The sequence below is a fragment of the Galeopterus variegatus genome, unplaced genomic scaffold (assembly GCF_000696425.1).
Source record: "Galeopterus variegatus unplaced genomic scaffold, G_variegatus-3.0.2 Scaffold1839, whole genome shotgun sequence".
Lineage (NCBI taxonomy): Eukaryota > Metazoa > Chordata > Mammalia > Dermoptera > Cynocephalidae > Galeopterus > Galeopterus variegatus.
The window spans coordinates 109,108-121,458 of record NW_007727950.1 but is presented as its reverse complement, the minus strand read 5'-3'; the positions used below and the strand labels follow the sequence as shown (position 1 = coordinate 121,458).

Here is a 12,351-nt window from a genome sequence, read left to right as displayed (position 1 = left end):
TAGGCAGAAAGAGGGAGAACAGTGGCAATGTGTGTGTGTACGGGGCTGGGGGGGCACTAGGGGAGGGGGCTATTGCCAACTAGATCTATTCTTTTTCTTCTTTTAATCAGAAAAGCAAAAGCTCTACAGATATTCTCTGTGTCTCATTGTCTAAAACTCTCACATGACTAGAAGGGTGATTAGTAATGTTGGAATATGGCGTTCCCAGCTTCAATAATGGAGGTAGGAAAGAAAAGTGGGTTTTAGACATTGATGTTGCATGACAAAGCCTATAAGGTCAGCCACAGAATATTAAAGTAATGAAAAAAATGTGGTAGAGAAAGAGAGCAATAATAAAGACACTTGATTCACGAGAGAAACAATTTCAGTGAAATAACCATAGGAGGACTGTAAAATGTTCACAATAGGCGACAAAACTCACTTAATATTTGTAGCATTTTACTCTGTACTTTCAGATATCTAAAAGAAAAGTCAGTGATTGAGCAGAAAACAGACTGGTTCTTCTTCTTGTAACAAAGTGTTGTTCTTGTTTAAGTTTCACTAGTAAAAGAAAGAAAAGCCACCTTTTTATCACATTGTTTATAAAGTTTAACTTGAAAGAGAGCCAAAATGGCCATTTAAAATGGAATTTGATAAATAGTTTATAACATATCTTAAACAAAATTTCTTGCTGCAGCTTGCAAAGAAAACAACAGGTAAAAGAACAAAGCAAATATTTTCTAGGGTTGTGCGAAGACTTCTTTTTTTCTTTACAAGTACTTAACACCAAGCAGTTAATTTAAAAGAATAATATAAGTGAACAGGTCTAAGATGAAAGAGATATCTTCCTTTGTCAATTTAATTTTCCGAAGTTTTGAATGCATCATTTCTTAGAATTGCAGCATGTCCGTTATTTTACAAATGCAAAAAATAAATGTAAGAATGTAAAACAACACAACTTAAGACTTCCTTCAAATGATTTTATATCTATTATTCATATAGTTGTAGAATACATCTTTAAATAATTTGAAAATTATGTTTTGAGGTCTGAGAAACCTGCATTGAAATGTCTGTGCTAAGACTCACTAGCTATGAACCTTAATAATACTTAACTGACAAAATTATTTAGGAGTTTAAATGAGTAAACATGTAAAATCCCCAATAAATATTAATTCCCTGCTGTGATTGAATTTCCCCCCAAAACTCACTGAAAACCCTTGTGTTAAGAAGGTGGAAAAATCAGACTACGACAGTGTTGCAAGGTGAGGCCTTTAAGAGGTGGTTACATCGTGAGGACTTTGCCCTCTAAATGGATTAATCTATTTGTGGAGTAATGGGTTAATGGTTTACTGAGCTGTCACAGTAATGGCACTCTTGGCTTTATAAGCAGAGTGAGTGAGGATGTTAAAGAGCTCTTGCCATTCTCACCAAGTGATTGCCTGTGTCACCAAAGGACCCTGTAGAGATTTCCTACCCACAAGAAGACCCTCATCAGAGTTGTGCTCTGGACTGTGGACTTCATAGCCTCTGAAACTGTAAGAAGTAAATTTCTTTCCTTTATAAATTATCTGGTTTCAGGTATTCTATTACAGGCAACAGAAAATGGACTATAAACACATTCCCTTTTTTCTAAATACTATGACATGAGCTCAAAGACACAACTCATGAAATATAATCACTGCAATCTGAAGAAAAAGGGTACAAGTCTAGCAATGAGGAAACTTGGCTCCCCAAACTGACTTTTTAATTGATTGAACAAATAAATTAGTCTCTTTTTACTGCATAAGTTCTTAAATAACACATAGGTTTTAAATTAGTTAGAATGTAGGTTTTGCTATTGCAATACAGAAACCCAAAATGACAGTGGCTTACACAAGATAGAGCCTATTTCTCCTTGACATAAAAGCCTGGCATTAATTAGGCAGTCCAGGGCTGACATGGTGGCTAACTGAATCTGTGGTTCCAGGCTCTTTCTATCTTATTTGACTGCCGTGTCATTTTCATGGTCTAAGATGGTTCATCTATCACTTTCTTGCTAGAATTCCAGCCAGTCAAAAAAATAAATAAATAAATAAATGCAGTGATGGGGAGAGCATGACTCTACCTGTCTTTTAAGAACATGTTCATAATGCTTCCACTGCCATGCCGTGCCATTGGGCATTACTTAGTAATATTGCTACATCTAGCTGCAAGGCAGGAAATACATATTTATCTGGGTGCCCATGTGCCCAGATGAAAATTACATTATTATGTAAGAAAGGAAAAATACTGGGAGCAACTAGCAGTTTTTGCATACCTATCAATTATGCAAAATACACAAATATTATAATTTATGTAAAGACAGTCTGATAAAAGTTTTGTTGTTGCTGCTTTCTTTTTTTTTTTTTGTCTTTTTTTGTGTCCGGCAACGGATCGCAACCCTCAGTGTCGCGCCCGCACCTCGCTCAGCCAGTGAGCGGGAACCGGTCTGTATGTGGGATCTGAACCCTCGGCAGGAGCGCCGCCGCGCTCCCAAGCGGCGCACTGTAGCAGTGCGCCACCGGGCCGGCCCTGTTGTTGCTGCTTTCTAAAATGCTCCTCTAGAGTATTGATTGAAAGTTGATTGTGCTGAAATTTTCAATTTGATTCCCCTTATTATACTGTTCATTCATAATGTCAAAAGTCTCAAAGATTTAAGTTGACCAAACCTGAATAGACTCATTAATGGAGATTTTAATGACATTAATGATCAAACAGACCAAAATATCCAAATTTTCCTGTTACGGGCACTAAATAAACCATAACAACCATGCCTTTTCTCATCCTCATCTTCCTTTAGCAACTACTTTGTAACAACTTACTGTTAAATATGTAACAAAATAAGAAAATTTAAAACAAACGTAGCACTAACATATTCAAAGAAATGTCTTTCAAAAAAGGCTTGTATAAAATGATGTCATGATTTCCTATAAAATTGTTGGAATTATTCTTTTGGTTTGTTTTGGATGCTAGTTTCCAAGCTTATACAGCATAATCCCCCTCATCTTTTATATTCACTTGATTCTTTCTCTTTTTTACTTTACTTTTTCTGCTTCAGTTAGAAGCAATGCTGAATCTACCAATAACCCAAAAACCTCCTCAAAAAAGAGCTGTGCCAATGGCTGCTGGAACAAGGAACTCTAATAGGTGGGCCTCTTGAGATTGGGTGGGAAACTTAATGTCTAAAATTCTCATTCAATATTAAAATGTGTTCAGTATTATAAAGTGATACACAGGCTGACGTATGAGATCAGGAAAGGGTTGAATGAGGAAGACATGCTGGAATTAGAATTTGGAGGATGAATTAAAATTAACAAGGTGAATATAGTAAGAAGGAAGGGAGTACTGGAAAAGTGCTTCAGTTAGAGACATGAGCATGTGCAAAGGTCCTGTGATAGAGTTCATGGCATAGTCCAGGAACTAAAAGCAGGCCAATGTGCCTGGAATGCAGAGGGGGAAGGAGAGAAGTGAGACTCAGCTGAAGAGAAAGAGAAGTGACAGTCTCTTCAGGGCTTTACTGCTCCTGATAGAGATTTTTTTAAAAATAATATAATACAACAATTGGAATCCACTGAAGCACGGAAGCAGGTAAATTACATGCTGAGATCTATCTTTTTATAAGAAACTGTTGGATGATGAACTTGAGTTAGTAGGTAGTGTTCAAGAACACATGATAGGGGACCAGTTAGGAGGCTATCATAGCAGTTTAGGCAAGAGGGAAAGCAGTGGACTCGAGTGTTAGAACTGGAGAGATATGGAGCTAGAGCAATATTTAGTAAGTAGAGGTGATACAGCTTAGTATGGATTGAATTTACAGGGTGAGGGTTTAGAAGGTATTAAGGAGACTCTTCTGTTTGTGGTTTTTAAACTGGATTGATGATGGTGCATTTCCTGACTTAGAGAACATCAAAAGACTGGGCTTACAATGGAATACATTGTATAAATTAGCGAGATAAATTAGCAGAGAAAATATTTATCAAGAAATGAAGAGAGTCTAAGAATCAAAACTTGATAAATTTGAAACAATTTTCTAGGTGATAGAATGAAGAAATTGCAAAGGAAATTGAGAAGGAAAGGTTAAGGAAGTAAGAGGAAAACAGGAAGACACAGCTTTATGGCAGCTAAGGAAAAAAAAAATGTATGAAGAAAGTGAATTTGGCCAAAGGTACTAATTATTGCTGAAAACCCAAGTTAAATTGAACAAGAAAAATGTCCATTGGATTTGTTGGGAGATGGGAGCTTAATTGATGTATATGTTTGTGTTTTGCAAACTAAGGTAATAAGGTTGATGAGACTAAATGGCTGACCTCTGGGAAAAAAATTCTTAGAAGTTAAATTTGCATTTTCAAAGATTTATTTTTACTTATTTCTTATATCTGGATGAAGTTTACTGTAGATGTAGAATTCATGAATTCTAAAGAGTTCCCAAACTTATATCTACTATATTTCTTTATCTTATTATTGATACATTAACTGGTGTTAGTACAGAAGTCCAGAAGATTGCTTGGTGACCTTTAGAAAATGCAAACAAACATATATTTTTGCCACAAGAACTTTTCAGTATTCTAATTTCCAAAGAGTCATTGATGATTTGAGGTTTGTTTTTACCAGAAGTAGATTCTCTAATTTTCTCTAATTATCTTATTATGAATAGTAGCCATGAAGGAACATCATTAACTGTGTTTGGCCTGTGCTTTGTTTTTCTGAATCATTTAAAAACGTTCCTTATGATCAAAGATCTGAACCCTCTAAAAAGCTAGATAGTGAAAGCAGAGCCTTTACTTGAATGGGGTCAGTTACAGGGCACTCACATCAGGACACATCCCCTCTCTCTAATGGTAGTCAAAACCAACCCCAGCAAATGAGAGAATGGGGGCATGTAAGAAGCAAGAAGATGCTTCAATTTGGGATAAATAAAAAATGGAGGGAGTATTATTTCCACTGGGTGAGCAGTGACCATAAATTAAGAAGTCATTAAAATGTAATCAAAACAGTAGCTAAACATAAGCTAGATCATATGGGGCCAATAACTATGAAAAAGGACAGAGATGACTTATAGGATTAAAAAAAAAATCATAGAGAACCAGCAGTATGGTTATGTTAATGGATAAGTAACTGCACTCAGAAAAATTTATTTTCTCCATATAACAGTTGCTATACCTGCTATTAAAATTAACCTATTTATTTATTTATTTAAATAAATGAATGAGTGTATTAAGTAGTATGACTCTGTTTGATTCAATGATTTGTAACTGAGTTGGGTATAATCATGAAGTCCAAACTACCCTAATCAGGCATCATTAACTATCCGTTGACTGTTTATCACAGGTGGAAATAGAGCACAATGAAATGTCACTTATGTTACCAGTAAAATACAAGTTTCAATAGATTTGCCTTATTTTTATTGATCCATTCTAGCAAATGTGAAAACAATATGAAAAAGTGAATCCAAAAATAAATCTCCAAATTGCATCATATTTGACTATTCTTTCTCCACTTGTTCCAAATCTTTCATCAGAAATATGAAATAGCTAATAAAACTGATGGGAGACACATGAAACTCAAATGACTTCCTTCTTCTCTGGAGGAAGAGCTAGGGAGAAGTAAAAATAAAAGTGGAATACAGGATACATGGAGATCCCACATATTTGCAAATCAATCCTCTTATCAGAGTGATTGTAATTCCCAAACTAAGTATTTTTTTTCTTCACATAAAATTATGGAATATTTGAGATGGAAGTGACCTTGGAGATCACATATTCTAGCTTCTTCATTGTACACATGAGGAAATTCCTTTAGCAGTGAGGAAACTGAGCTCCCACAATGCAAATGATTGCTGATTTAGTAATGAATCCAACTACTCCTCCTGCCACATCCAGAACTTGTTCTCCTATGCCATGCTGTCACTTTCCAATAAAGGAAAAGGAAAGATGATATGCAGGCTTTTGAGAAATGGACACATGAAAAAATGCTCAACATCACTCATTATCAGAGTAACGCAAATTAAAATCACATTGAGATATCATCTCACCCTAGCTAGACTGGCTATTATCAAAAAGACAAAGAATAGGGCTGGCCTGGTGGCGCACTGGAGAGTGCGCCACCTGGGAGGCTCCCGCTGAGGGTTCGGATCCCATGTGGAGACCGGTTCCCGCTCACTGGTTGAGCGCGGTACAGGGAACTTCTCCTACACTGTTGGTGAGACTGTAAATTGGTGCAGCCATTACGGAAAATGGTATGGAGGTTCATCAAACAACTACAGATAGAACTGCCATATGATCTAGCAATTCCACTGCTGGGTGTATACCCAAAGGAATGGAAATCATCATGTCATGGGGATACCTGCATCCATATGTTTACTGCAGCTCTATTTACAATAGCCAAGAGTTGGATCTAACATAAATGTCCATCAGTGGACGACTGGATAAGGAAAATGTGTTATATATATGCACAATGAAATACTTCTCTGCCATAGAAAAGAATGAAATACTGCCATTTGCAGCAACATGGATTAACTTAGAGAAAATTATGTTAAGTGAAATAAGCCGGGCACAGAAAGAGAAATAGCACATATCCTCACTCGTAAGTGGGAGCTAAAAAAATAAACAAATAAAAGTTTATGGGAAGATCACTTTATCTTTTAATTCTATTTTCCATGAACTTTTTGAAGTACCCTCATATTAACATACAGTTTATTACTAAGATAGAACATGAAGAAAAGTTTGCAGCACAAGCTTTTCATTTTTCTAGTATCACACACTCCTAGAAGTTCATGGCTTTCACAAGCATCAGATTTATTCAGTTTTATCAGTGAATAAAAATGTATTTTAAAAGGGCAGTTTTCATTTCTCTTTCTGTCTTATTTATATACTTATTCCATAGTTTTTCACTTGTTTATTCAAGTAGCACTATAAAAAAAGCAATCATTTGTGTTTCACCCATTTTTAAGTAATAAATATTAGTTGTGTCCCATGACCCAAGAACTGACTGTGTGAAAGATACTGAGTGTGGAAAGATGAAAAACACAATGTCCATGCCTTGGGGGGACAGGGGGGAGGAAATAGCATAATGTATTTTTAAAATGTGACTAGAACATAGAAATAACAACAGAAATAATAGAGTTAAAAAGACATGAAGAGAATCCTGTGGTCACAGATGATTCTGGAAATGATTTGGGTCCCTGTAGCTTGTGTGCTATTCAAAGGAATTTGAACCTTCTTCTTTTTACTTTTTTTAAACCAGTGGCAAATAGTATATATTTACCTCCCGGTTACATTCTATTGCAGTCAGAGTTTCAGTCTAAGCTTTCTTCCTATTTAGGGTCCTCTGAATCATTCTTTTTTTTTTCTTTTTTGGAAGCTGGCAGGTACAGGGAGCCACTAAATGTCTGCAGCACAGGAATGCCTTAGATGTCAGAGTTTCAGTCTAAGCTTTCTTCCTATTTAGGGTCCTCTGAATCATTCTTTTTTTTTTTCTTTTTTGGAAGCTGGCAGGTACAGGGAGCCACTAAATGTCTGCAGCACAGGAATGCCTTAGATAACACTGGTGCTACGGTGAAGCCTAGGGACTAGCTGCATTTATATCTCTTATCAATAAGAGCTGATGAAAAGAGGAAGGAAGATTTCCATCAACCTTTTTTTTTTGACTTGTAAGGGATCGCAACCCTTGGCTTGGTGTCGTCTGCACCACACTCAGCCAGTGAGCACACTGGCCATCCCTATATAGGATCTGAACCCGCAGCCTTGGCGCTGCCAGCGCTGCACTCTCCCAAGTGAGCCACAGGGCCTGCCCTCCATCAACCTTTTGAGGGAGGCAAATAACTAATAAAAAATTACTGAAAGGCCTGCGAGTTCTCTGTATCTCTCAGTGCCCCTCTTTAAGAGGGACACCTGCTAACACCTAAGCTTTAACTTAATAAAGAAATTAACCTTTAAGAGAACTATTAACAGAGACACACTGGACAATTTCTCATAATGTAAGAGTTCCCTAAGTCTGTACTTTCCCTCACTGCAATCTCATTTGGCTTCACACTGTATTAAATGTTTGTAGGCAGTAAATCAATACATACAATTTAATAAAGACAACAATGAAGTATACCTAACATGAAGATGAAATAAACATTTTAATATGTATAAAGAAAAATATGCCAAATGATAAATGTGTGCAATACAAAAATACCTCCTTATTAATAACAGATAACACTAAGAATTATTTGGTACCATTTCAAACACTCTTTTAATGAACATGATCCCAATACTTTGATTACTAATTGCTAAGTTCTTTTAGCATTTTGACCTTATTTTGTTTTTATATTGTGTCTAGTTGTTCCTACACAAAGTCAACTTTATCGTTGCCCCAAGACATTTTTTAAATAGGATGAAAGTCTCAAAGGTTTTAACTATCTCAGTTAAATAGGAATTACTAGTATTTCTAACACTAATACTTAAAATTCTAATTATCATCTCAAATTGGGCTTTGGATTTTTTTTCATTTGAATCTCTCTTATATTCACTGTTTAAGTGATGCTCTGGAAATTGCACCTTTATGAGGCTATGTGCTGGGATTTATAATTTATCCAAACAAGGAAAAATAATTTAGGAAGCAGTTAGATAATTAAGCTGGTTCAAGTAAAGTGTTCTAAAACCTAATGGGCATGAATTAAAAATAAAATTTAAAAAAACAGATATCTCATTATCATTTCCTTTCTCAAACTCACAGAATGGCCATTTTACTATATGCCCAATAGCTTTTAAATGATTATAAGAAGTATCTTATTACTAATTTCTAGGACTACTGAAATCACTCCTGACATTAAAATTTACTGGAAACTCAGGATAGTTTTTACAATATATCATATCAACTAAATATGTAGGTTTTAGAAAAAATTCAAATCTGCAGGTATATGTTCTTACAAATTCACAATAACTATGGTGAATAAAATTACTATTATGTTGTGCTTTGAAAAGAGACGTCCACATTAGAGAAACAATCTCTGTAATGTTCTATTGGAAAGGAAAAACACAGTTTTTTATACCATTCTTTAAATATAATCCATATGGGAGCAAAGGCAAATGTCAAAAGAAAAAACCAAATCCTCACAAGGAGAAGCTCAGTGTGGGCTGAGACACCTCCTTTGAGGCCACACAACCTTAAAACTCACGAAAGAAATGCCTCTGTAGTTGCTTCTTCAAGGGTACAGTATGCCTTTACCATCTGTATGAATTCAGAGATAACTTGTGTGGTCCAGGAGACAGTGGATTTAGATGAACCCCACATACTACCTAGTCCAAGATTCTAGGGATATTGACTGAAGTGCAGCCTTTCTTTTCTCCAGGCCCTTGATGGTATGGCTTGGTCTGGGATCCCAGTCTCAGAATTTGCTTGATCTCACCCCACCACACTTCTAGGTCCCCTAATGATGGCAGCAAAACCTCTAGATTGATCTTAAGTTATGTAAATTAAACCTTCTCTCTTAATGTCTCTCCTTGCCATGCCACGGTTTGCTGTCACCAAGTTGGAATAATTCTACCTCTCAGTACTCAGATTGTAGGCTTAAACTGACTCTTTCCTGATAGTAAAACCTGAATTGAGCTGTGTGATTTCCCAACATGATTCCCTTCACTAGGCCACCAGAGCTTGGCAGAGGGAAGAAATCCTGAAACCCATAACCCTTTCTCACTTCTCATTTCTGACACTGAGGAAGAAAATGAAACATAGCATTTTCTTTTTTTTTTTTTTTTCCTTTTTGTCTTTTTTCGTGACCAGCAACGGATCGCAACCCTCAGTGTCGCGCCCGTACCAGACCGGGACCGGCAACGGGATCACAGCCAGGATCGCAACCCTCGGTGTTGCACCCACACCCCGCTCAGCCAGTAAGCGGCCGGTCTGTATGTGGGATCTGAACCCTCCGCTGCTACAGTGCGCCACTGGGCCGGCCAAAACATAGCATTTTCTAAGTATCTAAAAACTATGCAAAAAAAGTTTTCATTCGCTTAAAACTGCAGAAGAAATTATGACTTTCATACTATAGCATTATGAAAAATTGTCCAGGATCACATGTTCCCCCCACCCTGCCCCCAAGAGGAAAACTAACACAAAGGTGTGTTTGGGCACTATTTTACTTTGCTTCTACATTGACTAAATATTGGTAATGCAATATATCACCTTTATTCATATTTTTGTTATGAACACAAATTTTAAGTAGAAGATAAGATAGACTTGTCACAAGAAAATGAGACAATCTGTTTTTCAAGCCATAACTTTTAAATTTTAAGTAGAAGATAAGATAGACTTGTCACAAGAAAATGAGACAATCTGTTTTTCAAGGGGTACTTGCTTTGTAATTACAATATAGACATTTTGCCAAATGTTCTCAGACTCCCCAGTTTGATAAACGGTATTTCACTCCCTGTCTTTTTTTAAGACACTTTTACCTTTTCCATTGTTTAAAAAATATGTTGTTCTTAAAGGAGAACTCTAATAGAAAAATGTGCCACGTGAAATAAATAACAAAGCCTCCAATTCCCAAATTCGCTTAAACATATAAGGCTTCGTGACAACCTATCAATCTCATTATCACTGATAGTTTTTCTAATTATCAAGCAGCTATAAAAAGGTACAACATTTATTTCACTCTGAAAATTTGATGGAATAAGCACATAAAGAATAAAAGTTCCATATTAAACAAGCTTTCTCTGCATTGAAAGTGAGTCACGTAACAAAACGTAAAATGTAGAGATTAAACTAATGGTTTGAGATTAATCAAATATAATTGCTACATTCTAAAATCCATGAGAGTCAGGGATTTACAGGAAAAAGTCCCAAATGAGGGCTCTTCAAGGAGACCAGAAATGCCTCATGAAGTCATCATGGCTGAATAATACTTTGTCACACCTGACAAATGACCTGGGGCTTGAAGATAATCTCAAGCATATTTTTTTATGCTTATATTTGCATACCTCCCAGGAAATTTTAGTCTTTCTGGAATCCCTAATAAACATTGCTAACATAAAACAATAATTTTTACTATCAGACAACAGTGTAAATGAAACTAAGAAAAATATACACTGCACTTGAAAATGTCCACACGAAAATAACAATTTCTAGATTAACACCACATGCTCCCTTTTTGGTGATATTTTGGTTTGTGTGACTTCTTAACCTCAAAGCGACACATAGATGATCTTTATTTTACTTTGTATTGTCCAGATCTGAATAAAGAGGAAATACATTTCTTGAGTTTTCTTTAATCCCTCTCTCTTTCTTTATCTGCTCTATAACAGCTTTAAAATGAGCCCATCACAGTAGCTATGTTGTAATGGATAAGCCATCTCTTATCAGCATTATTTGGAATGACTTGACCTAAGCAAAGTAATTGTCTGCATCTCTGCACCACAGAGGTTGGCTTCTTCCCTTCCTATTGATCAGTGATTCATTCTTACTCAATCAACATTCAGACTTTCTACCAAAGCATGAATCCTCTTATCCTGCATTAGCTCTTTAGCTAACATTATAATTAACTTCATGGTAAGATCAACTTACCTGGCACAAACCCTCTCTTGGATCTGCCATTCTGAATAGGCATTCCATTGCTTTCACTGTTGCATGGTATTTAATCTCTGTTGTGGCCTTAATGACTCCATCACAGTAGATGTCGACTTTGACTGAGCCAGCAGGAAAATCTTATGAAACACAAACAAGAGTTAGGAGATGAGTACATAATACATATATTATGATATCTTTTGGAGAATATGAAGGAAGCCTTTAAAAATTCATAGAAATTTTACTAACCTCTAGCACTTAAAGTGGTTTTTTTATCCTCAGTGGTTAGAAACCACAAAATGAAATGTATGATTTTAGACATATTTGTTTTAAAAACTTAAAAGATAAACACAAATGTTAAAATTATAATAAAAGCAAAGCACTAAATCCTTTCTCCCTACTTACTAACGCCCGGTTTCTGGTAGTAATCTATAATAATCTTTACATAATACTTTAGAATTGAGAAAAGTGCAGCCTTTCTTAAAAGTTAGATGTTTGTTATTAATTTCATGAAAAAATTCCAATTAATTATAGGTAAGTTTCTTAAAAGTGTGTTTGAAAAGAGTAGAGTCAATTGAAATTACAGAACTGTATTCAATTGATTACAATAAAAAACCCCCGGGAAGGCAAGGTTTAATACTCCCGAAACTTAAGTAGTATTTATACGACACATTCACCATACAATTTTGTGAACAAATTGTTCAAAGTGACTAATATACTGCATTATAAATTCTGCTGTAACATACCAACAGAGGTAAAGTTATACAAGAATTTGGTGCTTTCCATGAAAGATTATTTAACAATTATTTAATG

General features: G+C 35.7%; 1 protein-coding gene across 1 annotated transcript in view; it reads right to left on the bottom strand.

The window, feature by feature from the left end:
* The window catches only part of LOC103595765 (B-cell scaffold protein with ankyrin repeats-like), a 168,324-nt gene that overhangs the window by 60,439 nt on the left and 95,534 nt on the right, over positions 1 to 12,351 (bottom strand). Inside the window, exon 5 of the mRNA XM_008579230.1 lies at positions 11,539 to 11,678. Coding sequence (XP_008577452.1) covers positions 11,539 to 11,678 — 140 coding nt within the window. The remainder of the gene's footprint in view (positions 1 to 11,538; positions 11,679 to 12,351) is intronic.